This window comes from Zalophus californianus, chromosome 16 (assembly GCF_009762305.2).
Source record: "Zalophus californianus isolate mZalCal1 chromosome 16, mZalCal1.pri.v2, whole genome shotgun sequence".
Taxonomy (NCBI): Eukaryota; Metazoa; Chordata; class Mammalia; order Carnivora; family Otariidae; genus Zalophus; species Zalophus californianus.
The window spans coordinates 49,302,526-49,324,578 of record NC_045610.1 but is presented as its reverse complement, the minus strand read 5'-3'; the positions used below and the strand labels follow the sequence as shown (position 1 = coordinate 49,324,578).

The 22,053-nt window shown below is 50.1% G+C and overlaps 1 protein-coding gene and 1 non-coding gene across 5 annotated transcripts in view; both read left to right on the top strand.

Annotated features, from left to right (window-relative positions):
* Positions 1 to 15,712, top strand: part of PRKCA (protein kinase C alpha) — a 392,291-nt gene extending 376,579 nt beyond the window's left edge. For all 4 annotated transcript variants that reach the window (XM_027625641.2, XM_027625640.2, XM_035724576.1 and 1 more), the window contains one exon: positions 9,053 to 15,712. In XM_027625641.2, the coding sequence (XP_027481442.1) occupies positions 9,053 to 9,217 (165 nt within the window). In that variant the 3' untranslated portion in view covers positions 9,218 to 15,712. The remainder of the gene's footprint in view (positions 1 to 9,052) is intronic.
* LOC113908343 lies at positions 4,207 to 4,313 on the top strand. Its single transcript, XR_003515424.1, has one exon. It is a non-coding gene; the product is annotated as a U6 spliceosomal RNA (small nuclear RNA).
* Positions 15,713 to 22,053: the final 6,341 nt, after the last annotated feature.

Sequence of the window (22,053 nt, the reverse complement as noted above, 5' to 3'; positions counted from 1 at the left end):
GACAGTCTGGGTGGCGGGAGAGCACGTTTCCAACAGCACAAAGCAGTCTCGGGCTGGCCGTGACCGAGGCCGCACGCAATTCGCCGGTATCCGCGCAGCCACCGTTCCAGGGGTTCTGTGGTGTTTCCCTGCTTTCTTGGTGAACAGTGTAGCTCCCTGAGCCAGGTGCTAATTAAAAAGCCAAAAGAGTGGACAGATAAAATCCAGAGCTGAGTATTGTCCCGTGGGCAGTTCTGTCGTTTCAAAGGGAGACAGAGCAATACGTCCTCGCCGTCACCTGCCGCCAGAGGCTTGGACCCGCATGGGCGCCGAACCCCTCCCGGCGAGCATCTCCCCTCTGAGCGGAGCCCAGAGCCCCAGCTGGCGAAACTGGTCTGCCCTGGTGAAGTTTGCTCGAGGCTTTTTCAGCAGGTGCCATGAGTCCATTTCCCTGAGATTTAGTGGATGAGAGGACCATTTCCTCCCGGCGCCCAGGAAATCAAGCCTTTGGTCCTTGCGAATGCCAGAAGGAAGCCTTCAAGCACCCCCAGCTATCTACAGGGTGCTTCTAGAGATCACGTTTGCGTGTGTTGTTGTTCTCGTCAGCTCTGGAGTCTCCTCTTGGCTTTATTTTTTTAATTTGCTTTTGGAGCTCCAATGAAAGGGGACTCCAAAATCACGAGCTTCCTTGAGAGAGTAGAGGTAAGTAAGTCCCAGAGCTTATCCAGAGGACCCAGGGTTGTTCCCATAGTGTCCTGTCTTTTCTTCTTCTTCTTCTTTTTTTTTTTTTAATTTTCCTGCCTACCAAAGTGACATCACTGAAGCTAGACCAGAGGGCCACAGGAAATGTGAAATTCCACTGCCAAAGACATTTCATGATGCACAAATCCATCAGGAGGCTCCACACAGAATTTTCCACCTCGCGTTGACGGTGAGATCAGGCCCTGCAGTGCAACCGCGGCCTGGATTCGGTTTGGAGTCACTCACAACGGAAAGTGGAGAGAGAGTGGCCAGTGTCAGGTGTGTGGGACTGTGGCCATCTCCCCTGACGGTGACGAGTCTGGAGGCTCAGAGGTGCACATCCCAGACACAAGTGGCAGCCCCAAGAAGAGCCCACAGGAAGTGAGAACCTGCCCCCAGTCGGCCCGTGCTGGGGGAGTCCAGTCCTGGCAGAGCCGTGTCCCCAAAAGGCTGCCATGTGCAATTGTGAAGGGGAAGATGGTTTTCTAGAAGATGGGGCAATCACTTATGTACTGGTTGATTATGTAAAACAAAAACAAAAACAGCTGTGTTATGGTCTCCTGGAGAGGAGCTCGCTCTCTCTCTCATGACTCTCTCTCCTTCTTTACGGAAAAACACACAGCAAGCTGGTTTCCTTTTTCTCTCAAAGAAAAAACAACAGTGGAAGAGCCTCTGATCCACAGACCAAAGACCCTCAGCTCAGCATTTGGCTGATGTTCTGAACAACAAGCCTGAGTCCTCAAAGAGGCTTATTAATGTTCAGAAGATTCCATGTCATAAAGTACCTTTTTTTATTTTTAAGTTTAAGGAAGATGTCACTCCTGAAAAGGTTGATGTTCAGTTGCTGAGGGAGAAATGCGAGAGGCCGAGCTGCCTCCCGCAGCATCAGGTACATAGGAGGTTTCCGTGGGAAAAGATGGCACAGCCAAGCCCACTTGACCCTGCATCTTGAGAACCCAGGGAGGGAAGGAGAGGTCATTCTTTCTGCTTTGCCTGAAAAATCAAAGGCTGAGTATGCCCTTCGAGGCGCACATGAGCCTAAGACTCTGATCCAGTGTCGCTTTGAATTTTATAGGCTTTTACCCTGATTTATTATTCATGTGAATAAAATGCCTGAGAACAGCCTTCAAGTTCCCATTCATCCTGCCCATGATAAATAACAATTTATACAAATATCAGAAGTGGAAAGTTAATTGATTTTTTTCCTTTTTTTGAATTCTATCCATTGGCACCACAGAGCAGAATAACTAGTTCACAGGCAAGCCAAAAACCCGAGAGAGAGAGAGATTAATCTATAAAGTTAACACCGCGAAATATATTCCTGAGTTGATAGATGAGCAGAGCACTTTGGAAGTAAGCTTGTCTGTCACAGGGAGCCTTTCTGGGGAAATTGCTGTCCTTATTTTATCAAAAAGAGAGGGGGGGAAATAACTTTTATCAGGACATTGTAATCCTTGCAGCAAGAGCCAGAGAGAACAGGAACAGTGGGTACAAGTGTAGGTGCCACCCAACAGTGGGTACAAGTGTAGGTGGTGAGATTGCACGGTCAAGTTCATTTTCCCAGTCACCCCGAAATCCTTTACAGGTGTCCCTCAGGGAGGCTGCAGGTTTGGTTCCAGGCGGCCACGACGAAGTGCATGCCACAGTAAAGCGAGGCAATGAATTTGGGGGTGTCCCGATGCATCTAAAAGTTATGTTTACACTATCCTGTAGTCTACTAAGTGTGCACTAGCATTGTATCTTAAAAAAAAACAAAACAAGGCATTTACCTTCATTTAAAAATACTGTTGCTAAAAAATGCTAACCATCACCTGAGCTTTTAGCGAGTTCTATTGATCACAGATCACCCTAACAAATATAATAATGAAGATGTTTGAAATATTGTGAGAATTACCAAAATGTGGCTTAGAGACAGGAAGTGAGCAAATGCAGTTGGAAAAAATAGTGCCATTGGACTTGCTTGATCCCAGATTGCCACAGACTTCCGATTTATAAAAAACACAGGGTCTGCGGAGTGCAGTAAAGCAAGGTATTTCGCAGTGTCATTAGCTTGTCTAGAAAGTTTGTTGCTGGCGTAATTATCAAAGTCAGTGCAGTGTGCCTTTTTAATTTTTGAAAAAATTTTATTTTGAAATAACATCTAATTTCAGTGTTGCAGAAGAGTTGCAAAAATAGCATAAAGAATTGCTACATTCGCTTCACCCAGATTCCCTAAATGTTAACATTTTAGCACATTTGCTTTATCACTCTTTCTCTATCTACATCGCTGAGTGTGCCTGTGTGCTGACACACACATAGGCGGGGTTTCGTTGTTGTTTTAATTTTATTTTTTTGTTGTTGTTTTTGAACCACTTGAATATAAGTTGCAAAGGTGATGCCTCTTTACACCTACCTGTTCCGTGTGTCTTGCCTCAAACCAAGGACATCTTGTGGTACTGCTCTTTTTAAGAATCACTCTGAGAAGGTCATTCTACAGAGAGGCGGCCACCCAAGTAGAAGGAGGAGGGTCCTGGAGCGCTGGTCTGAGTGCTCAGTGCCATAGGCAGCCTTGGGCTGCACGTAATCGTCCTCTTGGGTAAGCAGGTAGGTTCATTCTCTTGGCCTTTCAGTGGTGCCAGGAACTGTCAGGGAGAGATTCTCAAGACTCAGGGTGCTCCACCAACATGTGAACACTAACCAACCTTTGGAGACTAGAGTCTGCCACCTCATGGTGTACTCAGGTGTGATCTGTGCGTTTAAACCAGCCTAAGCCAGCTTCTACTTGGTTGATGAGAGGCAAGAAGTCTGCCTATTCTTTGACAACTACTCTCCCAAATCCTCTTCTTTAAAAAAAAAAAAAAAAAAAATTATTTATTTATTTGAGAGAGAGAGAGAGAGAGAGCACGAGCAAGGGGAGTGGGAGAGGGAGAAGCAGACTCCCCGCTGAGCAGGGAGCCTGATGTGGGACTCGATCCCAGGACCCTGGGATCATGACCTGAGCCAAAGGCAGACGCTTCACCAACTGAGCCACCCAGGCGCCCCAAATGCTCTTCTGCTTGAAAGAGAAATGGGAAGATATGAGACATTTAAAATAATAATCAAGATAAATAAGTAGCTCTGTTGCAGGCCTCAGGGAGCTTCAGTGGTGAGGGACGGGGTACGTGCACAGCCCATGTGCTTCACGGCATGTGAACTGACAGGCTCCCGTTGTTTGAATTGAAGGTCTCCGACACCGATGGTCATTACACCAACATGTTTTGGAAAAGGAGCCTTGAATCCTCCAAAGCTGGGCATCAGTATAAAGACAGACCAAATGGAGTGCATGTTTCTATTACATAGAATATGGCCCGGGATGAGCCAGGACCATTCCCTCCTAGACACGTGGCTCTGACACCTACAAGAATCCACTCAGTTGATGTGTGGCTTGTAGCCTGAGTCTATCAACAAACCCATCAGTAGAACCAGCTCGCTCTGGACCAGCACTGGCCCTTTCGGAGGTGTCCTCTAGTGCTCGTTTCAGCAACACATACACTAAATTGGAATGATCCGGAGAAGATTTAGCATGGCCCTTGCATGAGGATGACACGCAGATTCCCGAGATGTACTCCGAGGCAAGAGATCCGTGAACAGTGTTTAATTTTGTCTGAGAAACGAAAACCTGTCTTCAGTCTCTCACCACAGGTAGTGTTGGCAGGTGAAGGAGGTCCTAATCCCTTTTTAAAAAGTCATTATTAGAATACTAGCTCTGTGTGGCAAGATAGGTAAGCAAGTAAAGATGGACACAAAATGACAAGATGCTATCTCCCCCACCCCAACCGCTGGTCCCGCTATTCTCTATCTCTTCTGTAAGCTTCCGGAAAGCTGTGAGCATGTGTGATCATACCCACAGTGAGGTTGTAGCATGTGTTCCATAGTTCACCTTGCACGTTTCACCCAGCAATATATCTGGGAGATGTTTCCACGTGAGCCCATGTGGGTCTGTGGCATCCTTTACATGGGCCATTTTGATTCTAAAGTTCCGAGGACAGGCACTGACTCTTTTCCAAATACTCTCCTCTGTCCGTTCTTATTCTCCAGACTTTCTGTACCAAAATGCAATGGCTGCAGTGGGCATCCAGGCCTTCGGTGAGCACATTTCCAGATCCTTGAGTGACTAAGTGGGCAAACTAACCCCACTTTGTAACCCTAAGTGTGTGCTCCTGCTTGTGTTGGGTCATGCACGGAACACCGTTCCCTAAGCATGCTGATCTTAGGGCTGCCGCCTGGGGCCTCAGGCCCCTCACTGGATGGTCCCATGGTGTGGACGTGACCTCCCAAGAGGCTCAAAGCAGAATATTCCCGTTCATTTCTGCTGCTGGTTATTGAACTAAATGAAGTCAGTGCACAACCGTGAGTCAGAAAGCCATGCATAGATGTCAGCAGGGTTCCTACTAACACTGCACTAGGACCACCACACAGTGGGACTGAAATACGGGGTCCCCTAAGATGAAGCAGGTCCTGCTACATCTGGCAATAGCCAGAGACTTTCCCAACCTCTGTAAGTTTCCTTTCTCCTTCATCTTGCAACACGCCTTTACTCTCACTTGGTTCCACGCTCTGCCTGCTCCTCTGGGTTTGGTTTGGTTTTGCTTTGTAATGGCAGTGTTTTCGAGCTACTCATACTCACCCTAATTCCCATACCAGTGACCATGGGGTTATATTCTACATGACTGAGACACCAAGGTAAAAGACAGGATTGAGACCAACACATGTATTGTGCATTCTCGGTGGCCTCTCCCAGGTAAGAATCGTGAGAAGCCGACTTGCGCGGGGCAGGCTGTCTCTCCCCACAGCCCTTAGACAGGGTGTACAGGGTGGTGAGTGGACCGTGTGCCGCCCAGGGCTCTGGATGGGGAGCGCTGTGATCCCAAAGCCCACCTGGAGTCTGCATCTTCCTATATTTTGTCCCATCTTTACCATGCCTGATTTCTCCTGGGTTCATCTCATTAATCGATGAGTTTACCAAATGGGTAGGAATGTCAGAACAACAAAGGACGTATGTACCGAATCCAGAGCTAAGTGAGGCAGGTAGATTATTAATAGTGTTCATTCACCCCTCACAGGTTAATCCCATGCCTTTTGCATGCTGGGTACGTGCTGTGCCTCAGGTCATATCATGCCTGATCATTTAGAAGGGATTGCACACATTCTCAGTCCTTTGATCCCCACAGTAGCCTGGGAAGTTGGATGTTCACAGACCCATTTTATCTTTACAAAGAGGTGTGGTGAGTTTCCAAAAGCTGTACCCTGGACTTTTCACCTCTGATGGGTCCTTCTCCCCACCGTACCTCCCATTTTCCCTCGGGTGTCTGCTCTCAGGGAGTACCAGAGGAACTTTCTGGGCTTACACACTGGCCCAGCCAGGTTCGGGCTGCCCCCTGCTGCCCTCCTCTCTTCCATCTTTGTCCCACACCAGTTTTGTGGTGCTTTGCATCCCAGATGGCAAAAGCCTCCTTTGGTGACAGGGGTGGGTGGCCTTTGGATGTGAAGAAAATGTATGCCCCGCCAAGGGGTTTTGCTCTCACGTAGCAAATGCTGCCTGCAGCTGCAGGTGGTCCAGAGCTCTGAGGCCATGGCCAACCCAAGCCTGCCTGTTGTCCCACACTGCAGTGGAGACTGCCCTCCTGGTGGCCATGGTAATAACCTTCTTGAATCATCCCTGAGGAAGGTTGAGAGGATGTCTGGAGTCTGGCCAGCATCATTCTTCACCCCCCCCCCCCCCATCGCTCGCTCACTCACTCACTCACAGGTACCACCCGGTGCCACCCTGAACCCTTCAGTCTCTGTGCCTCTTCTTGCTCCCTCTCACATCCAAGATGGTGCCCGAGTCCCGCTGCCCACAAGACGATTATTATGAGTAGGGTTGGCCCACAGACAGCAGGAAGAATCTCTTCTATGTTTAAAATATAACAGCTTGTTGAAAACATTATCTTGGCCCTTCACTTCAGTGAATCGGTTTTAGGAAAGGCTTTCCTTTGCTGGCATGTGATTTCTCTCTGCTTAGGATCGGGGAACATTCCAGAGCAAGTTAGAGTGAGAAGGAAAAGGAAGAGGTAGCGAGCAGTTCTGAGACCAGCAGTCCTCCTCCCGTACGGTGTGATCACCACGCAGGGCTTGGACTGGCCTGGTCTCTGCGAGCCCGCTTAGCTCTGGGCCGGCAGCCCGCACAGCACAAGGCCTGAAGCAGCGAGGGTTTCTGCCCCATGTGTTACCACATTTAGCTTCACAAGCTGTGGCAACCCTTACGAGTGACCCTCCCTGGGACAGCAGTTCTAGAATTTCATGTCCTTGAGCATCCATCCCCACCCCCAGGCTTCCCGGTGCTGATGTATATGTGGTCTCCTGTTTTAGATCTCGGGGCCTTTCCTAGTTTTTTGTTGATTTATTTGGCAGTTAAGCCATGGCTTTTGGAACTTCCCATTAGAAGATGATCTGTGAATGCCCTAAAGATGGTACCCAAAGAAAAGGTCAGACCTGTGCCAGAACAGATCAACAAATCTAGGGTTCGATGGCTGGAGACACGTTTTGCCTTGGCTCATCTTCCTCTTCCTTTTAGAGACTTCGCCCTTTACTTTTCTCAGAAGTTCCTTCTTGCTCATCTTTGCATGTTTAGTGAGTGGCAAAAGAAATGCAAATGGTCTCTTTCTAAGGGAGCACATGTCCCAGCCTCTGGGAGCACCTACAGTGCACTTGAAATCTTCTAGGCCCTGGGCATCGATTAACCAAGTTCCCAAAGGACATCCTCCTCAAATACAACTGCACCATCTCACATGTGGGAGGCAGGGCCCGCGTGATGAGCAGGCCCAATAGTATGGCCTCCATAGAGAGGCTGTCAGGGCGCCATACAATCCCGTTAGGAGTGGGTGGTCGCTCATGAAAATGAAGGCATCCCCAGAAAGGGAAGCTGTCAGTTATGAAAGACCTTACTTTTGAACTCACCACGTGCCTTAGGAGTAGGGTGGGGAAAGCCTAATGAAGCTAGATCCTCAAGGAAACCTTCTAGAAGATGGGAAAGATGTAAAAGAGGAAGTGGGAATACGGTCTGTGAGACTAAACTGGCCTTACAAAAATAACAGCAATCCTCGTGCTCTCACCGCATGCTGGGGTCTATGTGAAACACTGCACCCTTAACCCTCATGGCAGCCCAGGGAGGGGCCATGGGTCTTCTGCCCCCTTTACACTCAAGGGAGTGGGATGAAGCCCCCCACCCCCCCTTTACAGTGTACCTAGAGCTATCCTCTATTAAAGATCCAGGGATGCCTGGGTAGTATAAAATTGTGCTAACTCGGAATTGGTTCATGTCACCCTATGATACCAGCATGTAGAAGGGTGATCATTTGCAACATGTAGAATACCATGTGATTTGTATCACCCGTGCAACCCCAGCACTCCCTGTCTCAGAGTCATCTGGGGTCCTGGGGACTTCAGCATGCCACAACCCTCCTGAGCGGCTGAGAAAGTGAGGACACCCCTTCCCCCGATTTGGGGCCAGGCTCCCAAGCAATGCTGTGCATGCTGCCCTGTTTCTCAGAGCCTCTTAACAGGGCAGCTCTGCCTGCATCCCTGTCTGTGTTGAGTGCCCCGGTGGACCCAGAGGAGAGGAATATCCAAGACAGATTGGAGACTGCTCTCCCTGGCTCAGGGCACCCAAGCAAAACCCCTCCAGCCTGAGACCACCTGCGAGGGAACTCCGTATTGACCTGCCAGTGACCAGGTCTAGATATGCTGAAGCCCAGCTGGGCCCCAGGGTGAATGTCCCAACCTTGCCACCACCCCTACTTCAAAATTGGTACCCAAAGTAAGATTAGGGACTGAGGTTTTTAGAACTTTCCAGTTGCAAGAATAACACAGCTTTTACTTTATTACAAATTATGGTTGCAAAGAACCACATGTGGGACAGAAATCTCAACCTCTTGGTTCAGAGGTCGCTGTCTGCGTTCGCACCCAACATCCTGGCCTTTCAACATGGACCGTGACTGGTGGCCCCGTGAGTGTGGCATCATGCCCATAGCCTGCTTGCTTTGCGAAGTGGAAGTGAAATAGGCTGTGTCCTTGCTGCTGCCTTTACTATCAGCAGTGCCTCTCCACGGAGGGGTTCGGTTCCAGGGGTTTACAACCGAGTGACTTTGCGTTATTGTTTGCTGTGGCTGGCTTTGGAATCCAGTAGGTGTGCAGATTCTCCAGAATTCTTCCTGCCTCAGCCAGTCCCAATTCCCCCGGGCCACGCTCTTCCCTGCAGAGCCCTCTCAGAGAGCTGCCCCCTGTGCTTTGCAATAATTACTAACCTTTCCTTCTTTTTCTCTCTTCTCTGCAGTGTGGCAAAGGCGCAGAAAACTTTGACAAGTTCTTCACGCGAGGGCAGCCTGTCTTAACACCACCTGATCAGCTGGTCATTGCTAACATAGACCAGTCTGATTTCGAGGGGTTCTCGTATGTCAACCCCCAGTTTGTGCACCCCATCTTACAGAGCTCAGTATGAAACTCACCACTGAGAACCAACGCGTCCCCAGCCCCCAGCCCCCCAATAGTGGGAAGTGATCCTTAACCCTAAAATTTTAAGGCCATGGCCTTTTCTCTTGTTCCAGATTGGGGGGGGGCCTGAAAATTTTAGGGTTATTAGTCCAAATGTGAGTAACTGTTCAGGGTCTCTCTCTTACAACCAAGAACATTATCTTAGTGGAAAATGGTATAATGTACAGTGTCCAGTTTAATTATGTAGAAGTCATGTCTGGCTGTAGGTTAACCCTTCCTAGAAAGCAAACAAACTCTCCCCCTTTTTTGGTACGATTTGATATAGTTTCCTTGTCCTCTGTCAATTTCCACCATTGGGATCCCCCAACCAGAGATGTTAAAATGAACCTGACCCGGGGCCAGTGATTCTCCCCCTGAGACATCTTTGGAACAAAAGAATGGGGAGCCCGGTATGTGAGCCAGGTGGGGAGTGGGGGAGGCTTTGAAATACCCGCTACTTCTGTTCTCTGCCTCAGTGGAAACAGTCCCTAGAATTCAAGAGGCCGAGATGGATCATGTCCCCACCAGTGAGTCATTTGCAAGCTCACTGTTACCAGACGTTGACAGTCTTAACCCAGTCACGGTCCAGTGATTACTGGTCTTCAAAAAGAGAGTGAACCTCAGAAGAACGTTGGGTGAACCTGTCAGCTCCCCTGTTTGGTTGATAATTATCTTAATACTTGCATTTCTTTTTAAGAGGCCAAATCTTCTAAGGACTTTGCTAAATGAGCATGTGAAATCATTTCAGATCAAGGATAAACCAGTGTGTATGTATGTTCATTTTAATCTCTGGGAGATTATTCTGTGATCCAGGGTGCCATCAGCAATCATGCCACTACTCACGAGTGTTGTTAGCCAACCCCCACCCTCCAACCAATATTTTGCTACCTACTTCCTCAGAAGCTGAAGCAAGCGTACACCCCATCCCCTTTTGTACTTATTTATTTACTAGGCTGCGGTGTTGTTCATGAGAGTACGGTGTACAGTAACTTAACAGAGTGTTAACTATAGCATAAGTCTCCATTGATCGATTTTCCTCCCATGTCCAGCCCTTGACATCCGCTAAGGGATGAAAACCAATACAGTTTGGGTCCCCATTTCCAGTTCATGTTGAATGACACACCTGAAGCTGTAGAATCAGGAAAACCTGGATGCACATCAGCGCAAAGATGTTTTATTGCTAGAAGGATTTTACTATGTTTTGCAAATGCATCATGCAATGAATTTTGCATGTTTATAATAAACCTTAATAACAAGTGAATCTATATTATTGATATGATCGTATCAAGTATAAAGAGAGTATTATAATAATTTTATAAGACACAATTGTGCTATATTTGTGAAGGCTCTTGTTTCTAATCTGCTTTTATGATTAAGCTTTTGCTTAATTCCTTGCGTGCTTCCTCTCCCCCCACCCCCCGGGTACCCTGCACATTGGCACTGTATCGGATATATTAATTTTTTATCGTAGATCTAATTTTGAAATGAATGGCTATTTTACATGATCAGTTAGGCTTATATATATATATATAAATATATATATAAATATTTGATTCTACCTGCAAACAAAAGTTTTTGTTTTCGGGGATTATTTCTGAGATGACACTCACTCCCTCCTAGCTCCTCAGCACCATTTTCCACTCCTGTGCCACTCTTCCTCTTGGGGACATCAGGAAGTGTTTGACTCCAGTCTACCTAGTATGTTTGTGTAGGTGTGATGCTGTCACAGCCCCTGGGCTGGACTTTGGTTTTTCCTTTTCAGCCTTGTTACTGTTAGTGACTCGGGGTGGGAGGGACTGGAAGACGCCCTTCCTGCTATGTGTGTGCGAACGCACCAGAGGCATGCTGTCCACCTTGCTGCCCCCGGAACGACTCACCCTTTGCTCCAGCACATACAGACTTCGTGAGACAACCATCCAGTCCAGCAGCCCCCCTGGGCACAGCCATCCCCTGGCACTATCCACAGACTCTTTAGAAGCTGCAGATTTTCTTCCACCTGTTGCTAGAACCAGCCTTTCCAGTCTTGTGAGGAGCGCCTCTGTGGTGAGACAGCGTGCTGACGCAAGCTCCTCGATGAAGCCAGCCTCCTACGATAGAAAGAACATCCAACATGGAAGCAGTTATCAGGTCTTATGGGGCCGCTCTGTTTCCCTTGTCCCCCAGATGCGTCTCCCAGCTACGTGCCTCCTCATTTTTACCTTCTGGCTGTTTGCCTGAAATTCATGTAACACACAACCACGGAAGTGTCTTTGAGTTTGAGAGGCCTGGTCTGCCCTGGGAACCCTTGATTAGGGGAAGAGATGGGGTAGGCAGTGGGTCAGCCCCCAGAAGAGCAACTTCCTCTGCATTCTTTTATGGGCTATAGATGTCAGAACCCAGAAAGGGCCCCAGCACACCCAGGGCCACAGTCCTGCTGGTCAGTAGAAAAGGGACCAGTTTATGGAATGAGCCTAAGAAACAAAACAGCCGGTCACCCTGCCCCTGGATGGAGCAGCAGCAGGACGGACACCCCCCACCCCCACCCCATGGCCGCGCGCAGTAAGCCCCAGGCAGTGAGGAAAGCTTCAGAAAAGAACACATGGGGGTTTCCGGACCGTTGGTTCCCGAGCCCCATGCAACCCGCTTGTTTCTGAGCCAGCCACAATCTCAGGCTTTCCCTCACCCAGCCAACACATTTCCAAATTATTCATAATTCTCCAGGAAACATATTCAGCATCTCAGCTGGCTTGTATTCTTTCAGAATGTGTGGCAGAGTTTTAAAAGAAAATCTCTTGGCTGTGGGGCCCTGTGCTTGGCCTGAGGGACAGCAGGCTTGAGGCCAAACTTGGGGGGAAGACAGTAAACCTCAGGACCTACTGAAGTATCACCGTGATGTGCCCTGTTGGTGCATGGCTTTGTACTGGATTCAGGTAAAGGCTAATGTTGTAAAGGTCTGAGCAGCCCAAGATGGTTATTTCTGAAAGAATAAACGGTGTGGGTGACCATGACCAACTGTTAGGCCAGCTTACAAAAGCAGCGATCTGTACAGTTCTCTGGTGCAGTCCCACTTCGTGGGCATTGTGTGAAGACCACAGGGAAGCTGTCAGCTGGAATGAGGAGAACACCTGAACTCTTGAAGTTCAGCCCCCAAGCACTGCCCGTATCACTGGGGCCTGTGGAGGTCCAGGGCCCAGGCAGCATCTAGCACAGTCTGCTTCTCTGCCAGACTCCGTGGCCCAAGACTCTGAAGGGCCATTCACGTTGGCTTGCATTCTTTTCCCTTGGACGGTGGGGGCTACTCAGCAGCAGAACTTGGCTCTGAGGCTGCAGGCCAATGGGCTGGCTGTCCCTCTATTGGCATCTTGTCTAAAGAAGCTAGGTGCTTGGTTTCGATGGAAGTATCTGGAGTGTGCAGCCAGGTATAGCCCTCGGAGGTTAATGGGTGGTTCACTAAAGGCAGGAACTCATTCAAAAGGCAGTGGTTGCTCTTCACATCTGCTTCTCTTTGATCCCCACGACCTGGTGCCAGTGAATACAGAGTCTCCTTCTGTCTTGTCTTATGAGATGTGTCAGGCTTTCTTATGAGGAACGTTGGCCAAAAATCAGAGCTTTTAGGGCACTTCGGAAACCTGACCTGAGATGGTTGGTTGAAAGGTGATGAAAGAGCACAGTTGAGTGTGGAGCACCTCTCTGAGCTGCAGTCCTCAGCAGAGCGAGCTGATGAGCTGACATACTTGCTGGAACGAGGGTGTAGACCCAAGAGAGCCACGCGTTGGTGCTCAGAGAGGGGAGAGGTTGGTGGAGGCCGGGGTCCATAAGGCGTTTAAAGAAGAGCAGGGATTGAGTGCATCTGGAAAGATGCTTGCAGGAGGAGGAAGGCAGGAGGGTGTGGAAGGAAGGAGAGGGCACCTCGGGAAGGAAGCTACTGCCATTTCCAGTGGCTTTGCATCGTTGGTTGTTGGTGCATTTGATATTCACCTCCTGCTGGTCCCTGAGAGCAAGTTTGTTGCCAGGAACACAGTCTAGTCCTCCTCAGAAAGCATCCCCTGAAGGCCAACAGCATCCTCAGTGGCCACTGGAAGCCCCCTGCCCCTGCCTGCCTTGAGGTAGCTCACAGTTCTCTGGGCAGAGCCAAACCATCCAGCGTGCCCCGGAACCCGGTAGGTTCCCACCTGCCTTGCTCTGTGGCTTCCTGTCGGGAACGATGGCGGCCGGGGATGGATGGAGAAGTGGCGAAAGGAAGTAACACTCCAGTCCCCACCTGAGTGCCCTTAGCAGGAGAAATCTGGGCTTTGCAGGGATTCATTTTCTCAGGACTGAAGAGGGAGAGAAAGTGAGAGTCTGATATTTTTAAATGCCTCAGAAAGGCAACACCAACTGACAGTCACTTTCTCACTTTGGTCTTACAAAGTCACCTATTTCTTGTGTGTGCATATCACACTATTTCCTGTCTCTCTAAGCCCAGCAAGGGCAGGAGTGCCTGTTCCCCCGCTGAGCACACTAGTCATCCTCAGGAAGGAGACGCTGACCTGGGGACCCAAAGGATGATGGTCATTAAGAGAGGAGCAGCGAGGCCAAGACAGTTAGTTCCAGTGAAGGAAAAGGGCACTCTGGTTCTTACTGACCACACGCTAAGGTGACAAGTGGGAAACTATTTTTTGAAACCTTTTCCTTGAGTTGCTTGGGTTACATCTTATGGAATATACCAGACTGTAAACATGTCTGTCATTTCCCATTTGGGCCAATGAGACAAAATCTAGGGAATGCTGTATATTTCTGCTGCGGAAGATACAGAAACTTGAGAAAGGTTACCTGAGTTATAGTGAGTGAAGGCATCTAGAAATGGTGTCAACCACAATCCTGTTCATTTTCTAATGTCAGGGACTCTCTCGGAGGGTTAAAATCATGTATGACTAGGGCCCCTGTGCCTCTGATCTGCGTGATAGATCAGAGTGTCAGTTGATAATTGTGTAGGTCAAACTCAGTCATCAAACAGCCTTACCGTGACCCTACACTAAGGCCCACAAGTTCCAAAGACCTTTTTTTAAACCTCAAGGAAGAAATTAGTTAATTCCAATAGAACAACAGTATACTGGGCTATTTGTACTTTTTTATAGAGAATTTTAATAACTCAATTCTGTTTTTAAAATAAATCTGACAATTTGATAAGATTCCAATCTCATGGAGCCTGTAGGAGGACTCAGCTGGGGTCACCTTGAGCGCCCCTGACCTGCACTCCCACTGTAGAATTTCCCCATGCCAGTGGTATATGGAGTCCACATCAGAATGGCTGGAAATTCAGGTGGAACGTGTTGGCAGACTGATGCCCTCCATATTTTTGATGCACACTGGGGACAGCCGTCTAGGGTCTGGAAGATTTTGGACCATAGGAAAGATAGCTTTATTTTCCCCTTCCAGATGCAGCCCTAGGATAGCATTCCCCTGGGGTCCCTGGGATGCCTCTCCTTGCTCTGTGAGGCCCTGTGACCACCTTTTGGCTTGGGAGGCATGGCACTTCCTCAGCTCTGTCTCCAGTCCCCAGAGGTCCCCCAAGGCTCACACTCAGTGAAAATTCAGAGATGCCCTGTTAGGATTTTGTCCACTGGGCAATTCAGATATGCTTCAATATCCCCGAGAAAGAAGAGGCGACAGCAAACACTCCCAAGGGCATCTGTCTCCAAATTCTCTCTTATGTGAGTAGACAGAACCCTACTTTTCAGAAACTATCAAGTCTACTTTATAAGAACCTTTTTTTTTTTCTAAAATAAGACAAAAGGTGGCTTTGCATTTTCTGATTAAATAACTGTGTCTGTCTCCTCTGCTTAACTTTAGGAGTATTTATTCCTGTGATTGTTCATAGATTTTTGTTGATATTCTTCCTGGAAGAATGGGATTCTTAAGGGGATCAGTGGACTATTCAAAATCATCCATGAAGGAAGTTATTCTTTTGAGTCTAAAGGGTCTAAAAATTCACCTCCTATCCCTTCTGTCAGGGTCTTTCAGAATATCTTTTCTAGATGGTCAGAGACATTTGAAATCATTGCTTTTGCCCCATGAGAGAAAGAGAGAGAGCGCGCGCGCGCGAGAGAGAGAGAGAGAGAGAGAGAGAGAGAAAGAGAGAGAGAGAGAGAGAGTGTGTGTGTGTGTGTGTGTGTGTGTGTGTGTGTGTGTGAAGGACACGTCATATTTAAATCATTCATTGGAAAACATATAAGATGCCAGATCTGTACGGAGGAGGAAGATGAAGAGATGGAGGTTGAGGTTTTTCCTTCTGTATAATCACCTTCTGACAAAATGTAGAGGCCATTCAACTGTCCAGTAACATTTGGTTTAAAGCAGGCAAGATGGATGTGTACATTACTGCGCTGCTTTCCTCAATTTGTATAACCTCTGATCTTTGTTTGCATGATATGCTTTGTTAGATACATTAATTGTAGTTTGGAAGCAAGTGTGTACGAATAAACATAATGATCATCCCTTGGTGTCCTCGGTCTCATTTGCTTGGTCTCTTTGTGGCATCGCAATTATTCAGGAACCGTGCAACCAGCATTCCACTCGGGACCTTCTCCTGTCCACGTGTGCCTCTCCGTTTAAGTTCACGCTGGCGAATTTTCTTAAAATACTTTGTGCTTTGATTTGAAACCCCAACAGTTACCGGGATAAAGGAGCCTCCACTCACTCCCTCGTTCCTGTATCAGCCCTTGGCTGAGCGCATGCTGGGGGCCGGGAGGTGGGCACAGGTGCCAGGAATGTGCTGGAGAGGGGGAGCGGAACACTGGGGGCGGGGGCTGCCTGCCGGGAGCTTCAGTTCTTCACTCCCAAACGAGAGTGAAGGGGACACAGCAACTGATGAGGATGCTGTCCATCCTGTTGGCCATGCTGTGCACCCGGCTCCAGGGCTGCCACCGCTCCTGGCATCAACAGCCTTCAGCCTGGATTTATTTTATTCATAGGTGAAAAATTGGGGGTAGTTTTTAAATGTGAAACAGGGAACATTCCAAAACATCCAGAGTCTTAACACTCAACACTCTTAGCCTCAAAAAAGAGTAAAAGCTCTGATGCCTGGGTGGCTCAGTTGGTTAAGCATCACACTCTTGATTTTGGCTCAGGTCATGGTCTCCCAGTGGTGAGATCGAGCCCCGCATCAGGCTCTACACTCAGCAGGGAGTCTGCTTGAGATTCTCTCCCCCTCCCTTGGCCCCTCCCCCTGCTCGCTCGCTCTCTCTCTCCCCCCTTCCCCCTTTAAAATAAATAAATATCCACAATAGCCAAAATATGGAAAGAACCCAGATGACCATCAACAGAAAAATGGATAAAGAAGAGGTGGTGTGTACACACATACACACACACACACACACACACACTGGATTATTACTCAACCATCAAAAAGAATGAAACCTTGCCAATTGCAACAACGTGGATGAAACCAGAGGGTATTATGCTGAGCGAAATAAGTCAGAGAGAGACAAATATGCAATTTCATTCATATGTAGAATTTAAGAAACAAAACAGATGAACATAGGGAAAGGGAAGGAGAAATAAGACGAAATCAGAGAGGCAAACCATAAGAGACTCTTAATCATAGAAACAAACAGGGTTGCTGGAGGGGAGGTGGGTAAGGGGATGGGGTAACTGGGGGATGGGCATTAAGGAGGGCACGTGATGTAATGAGCACTGGGTGTTAATATGCGACTGATGAATCACCGAATTCTACCTCTGACACTAATACACTATATGTTAACTAATTGATTTTAAAAACAAAAAAAGATGTTAGTTGAAAAATTAAATAGATCTTTAAAAAAGAGAGAGAGAGAGAAAGCCAGTAACAACAATAATCCTACATCTAAATGCTGAGGGTCAGCCTTGGCAAAGTTCGCCTTTGCTTGCTTCCTTGCCTTCTTTTGGGGGGCTGCTCTCCCCGCAGGCTCAGGGCTTTGTCCCACAGCCTCCTCCCTAACCCCTCCCAGCGTATCCACACTTGCCTGTCCTGCGTTCTCTTTCCTCAAGGCCTTGCTCCCAGCCCACTGAGTGGGGTCCCGAGCGCTTGTGTCCACTGGGTTAAGGTCCCGCCCCCAGCTTGCCCTGCTCTCACCGGAACCTCCAGAAGTTAAGGGGCTTTCGGCTGCCAGTGGGAGCACTGGTGGGAAAATTACTAAGGAAGAACGAGGGGTCCTCAGAGCAGTGAGCGTGCGGTGGCTGGCCCCTGGGCTGGCCTTGAACTTCCCTCTGGGCTGGTCACTTTTACACATCTCTGCGGCCCCTGCCTCGGGCTCATACTGCCTAGCAGAACAGCAGTAGGCAGAAGAGCAGCCCTCAGACCCCCATCTCCCCAACCCTGACCCCCCGGGCTGGTTCAGCTTCCCCACGTCTGGTTCCGAGCTGCGTTTTCTTGCCTTGCCTTGACCGCGACGCGGAATGGTGCCCGCTGGGTCGTCCTGCACCGAGCAGCGTCCTCAGCATCAGCCCGGGACCCGCAGGGCGCGAGCAGCCCACCGTGATGTACCCGTGCGGGGCGACCCCAGAGGCCCCGCAGGATCGCGGAGGAGGCCGAGGGGACGGCCTGAGCGAGCACCGACCTGGCAGGCCCGGATAACCCGCCCCGGAGGGTTGCTGCTCCCCTGACTCTCCCCAACCTCTCCCCAACCCCCCCCCACCCCCACCCCCACCCCCGCGCACCTGACCCTTGTGACACAGGTGAGCCTCCGGCTGGGCTCGTGCCCAGATTCTGGCCGCCCCTGCGAGTCAGGCCCCATTTGCGTCTGCCTGCCCCGCACCCGGGCCTCTCCCCCGCCCTGCACCCCTGCCCCCCGCACCCCCTCCCCAGTGCATCCGGCTCTGGAGAGGCAACCTAGGGGGCCGTTAGGGGCAAAGTCTGCAGCCACGCTGCCTGGCGTCCCCCGGCAAGCCGGGCGAATTACCTGGGCTTCCCCGTGCCTCTGTTTCCCCACCTGCATAAGGAAATGAGAAGAGCGCCTACCCCAGGGGGCCCCGGAGAGGAGTGAGTCCGAGTGAAGCGTTAGAGCGCCCCACGAAGGAAGTGTGAGCGCTCGGAGGGAGGCCACAGCCCTGGGTTCTGCTGAGACCCAGCCCGGGGTGGTCAAAAGGCAGGAGAAGGGCCTTGGGGCTGTTCTCTCTTTTAGTTCTTTTTGAGAAAGGGGCCGTGTGTCAGCGGATGAGGGGATTCCGCTGGGAAGAGCCAGCTTCGGAGTCCGGGCACAGGAAAGCCTGCGGGCGTGTGGGTCCCCCCAGCAGGCCTCGCGGGGCTGCTCTGTAAATAGGAACCGAGTATTCAGGGAGAGGAGCAGCTGAGCCGCGGAGGAGGACCGGGGGTGGAGGGAGACGGGGTCTGCCAGGGCTCAGCTGTGGCCTCCACGGGTACAACTGTGTCCCCTGGCTGCGGCCCAGCCACCTGTCCCCCAACCCCGAGCCGCTCTGTTGGGCAGGAAGCCAAGGCCCCTGGAGTACGAGCTCGGGGGGACAGCGCGAGGCGGGCGCCCCGGTGGCCCTGGAGCTCCGCGCCTGGCCCCAAGCTGCTGCGGCCTGAGCGGCTGCTGAAGGAGTGAGAGTCCGTGTCTGACACGTGGAGGAATTCAAGCCTGTGTCCCTCCGGCTGGCAGAGACTCCTCTCTATCTGTCCCGGCCCTGAAATCCGGTGTGGGGGTGGGAGGGTGCTCTCAGTGTTGTGTTAAGTGGGAGCTCCCTGAGGGGCAGCCCGTGGCTAGGACACGATGTAGGGAACAATGTAGGGCACGCGGGGTCAGGCCTGGAATAGGCACCTCAGCCCTAGAATCCCAGCTTCAGCAAGACCTGCCAGGTCCATCCTTCTGCACCTACGCCTCCCGCACGTACCACACACACCCACCCTCTTGGGTCCAAGGCCCTACCCCGGGCTCACCCTGACTCCAGCAGGAGCCTCCTGTCCACTGCCTCGCTCAGCCTCTCCTGTCTGCCCCCTCCCTGTAGGCAGAGTGAAGCCCTGTGCTGCCACATCTTTTCTTCAAACACTCCAAGGACATCCCATTGCCCTTGAGAAAGACCAAGCCCCCTAACATGGCTATGAAGCCCTGGGCAAACTCCCCACCCCTGACATCATCTTCCCCCATGTGGCCCCACATTCTCTTGACTCTCTGGCCTTCCTTCAATTCCTCAAATGTGCTGTGATGTTTCCAACCACAGGGCCTTTGCTCCTGCTCTGTCCGCTGCCTGAAACATCCTTCTCCAAGCCTAGTTAATGCCACCTTACCATGAATTATTCATTCTTGCAGAAGCCTTCTCTTTCTTCCCAGGCTGGCACATCCTCCTCCCAACCCCTCATATACTTGCTTAGTGTCTACAGCCCTTCTTTGTTGTACTTACCATGCTGCCATTTTACACTTCCTTGTGGGAATACTTGATTGCCAGCCTTACCAGTTTCCTTTTGGAAATCGGGTGTCATACTGGGTTATGCTTGCTTTTGCCCTTCCAGGGAGTAATATAGTGTGTAGCCCAGAGTGAGAGGTCAAAACCAGTCCTCTACAGCCCTCACCATCCCATGTCTATACCTGCCCACTTATCTCCAACCCATCAACAAGTCTTGTCGGGTCTACTGGATAGCCATGGTTCTCCAGGGCGAGGGGGCCGTTTTGCAATATCCAAAGACATTTTTGGTTGTCACAACTGGAGGGAGGTGCTACTGGCATTAGAAGGTAAAGGTCAAAGGCCAGGAATGCTGCAATGCATGAGACAGCACCCCCCCAACAGAGAAAGATCCGCCCAAAATGTCAGCGGCACTGCTACTGAAAGGCCTGTTCTAAAATGTGCTCAATCCTCTCCCTTTGCTCCATGTGCACCACCCTCTCTGCCCGTCTCCTTGAGTTCACCCTCGATCCCCCATGACCCTCTCTGCATAGCCGTCGGTGTGACCTGGTCCCAACAAATACCTTCCCTGGTTCAAGCCCTCCAGTGGCTTCCCATCACCCTTAACATAAAACCCAAACCTTCCCACGACCTAGAGGCCTCACACAATCTGGCTCGAGGCACACCGGCTGGATGCTTAGGAGGTGAGCTCGGAAAAGTCCCAGCCTGTTTATCAGTCTGTGTGTGTACCCTGTCCCCTCAGAATGTAAGCTCCGGGAGAGGAGTAAGCTTGTCCACCATGTTCACTGCCGGATCCCAGCACGAGAGCGGTGCTTGGTACGGAGTAGGGGCTCAGAATAGTGTGCATTGAAGGAGTGAATGAATGAATGGACCCCAAGACTGCTCCGAGTCTAGCAAACCATTGCTGTGTTTGGCCCATGGTATTCACAAACTAAGGAGACGAGATGCACACACACACACACACACACACACACACACACACACACACACACACGAATTAAAGATCCAGCTTTCAAAAACTTTTCACGAGCTCACACCAAGGAAACCCACATTCTGAGTCTGTCCATCGGCCTGGCAGCTGGAGGCAAATGCTGCCTCCAGATGCACTGGAGTGAGTGTTTCAAGCCCTGAGCTTTCTCTCTGGCCTATCAGGTGACCTGGGGGGTGAAATTACAGTTCAACTAAAATGCTAATGCACATGGGCAAAGCAAAAGCCATCTATTTTCACAGTCTGTCCCCGTGCACATCACAGGGAGCAAGGCTGTGCCTGCAGGAAATGTGCGAGAAGTGCTTTTGGCTCCAAGAAAGCAGAACTGGATGTCTCTCCAAGATTCTTTTTTTAAAAAGCTAATTCAATAAATATATTGCAGAGAGGTCTATTCTAGGCATAAGAGGGGAAAGTACAATATGGCTCTAAAGAAATGGAAGAGCTGGTGGTGGGCTCAAGGACTCAACAGAAACAGGTGAAAATGGCAAAAAAAAAAAAAAAAAACCACAAGCATAACGCAGATTATAAACATGTGTGCACGCGCACGCCAAGCATGCGCACGCACACACACAGTCGCGCAAGCCCTGAGCGAGCATCACAAGTATGCCGGGCACTCTTCTTGTTACTGTACATGCATTTATTTAAAGCCCACGGCAACCACACAGGGCAGGTCCTATTTGCTGTGCCCATTTTACAGAAGAGGGAAGACAAGTCCAGAGAGGTTAAAGAACAGGGTGAGTAACACCAGACAAACCGAGCCAATGGTTTGCCACTGAGATGGGAGCAGCGCCAGGGCCTTCCTGGAGGAGGAGGGCAGGAAGGCTGCGGTCTGATGAAGAAAAGGAAGGAAAGGGGAGGTCACAAACACACAGAAATCAGCGAATAGGTAGGGGGGAAGGACTAACTCCTACCTGGCACCCTCCCCCCCCAGCAATGTCAACATAATCATGGCATGTAATCCTCGTGGCACCTCCGCAAAGAAGTCATTGTTCCCATCTTACAGATGGGGAAACTGAGGCGCAACTTAATAACTGGCTTCTAGGTTACATAAGCCCTAAGCAGTGCCGGCAAGGCTGGGCACTGGGTCTCTGGCCTTGCCATGTTCGGGGGCCCAAAGAGGCAGCCTGGGTGGGGCGTGCAGAGCCTTCCTGGGGCTCGTCTCCCCCTAATGGCTTTCTTCAAAGCCCATCCCATCTTCAAGGGGGACTTTCCTTCTCTTGCCTTATTCTGGTGCCTAGGAGACTAGATGCCCTTCTATAGCTGTTTCTAGAAGCCTCTCTCCCACTTTCCCCTCTTCCTGACTTTTTTCTTCCTTTTTTTTTTTTTTTTTTTTGAGCTGCCTGATCGTGGGTGGAGAGAGAAAAATAGCACTGTGGTTCTCAGAACCTGGCAGATACCTTTGCAGCCGCCCCCACCTGGCTAACTCTCACCTGGAGAGGCCCCGGAAGAAGGAGCGAGCTAGAGGGAGGGCTGGCTGGGCA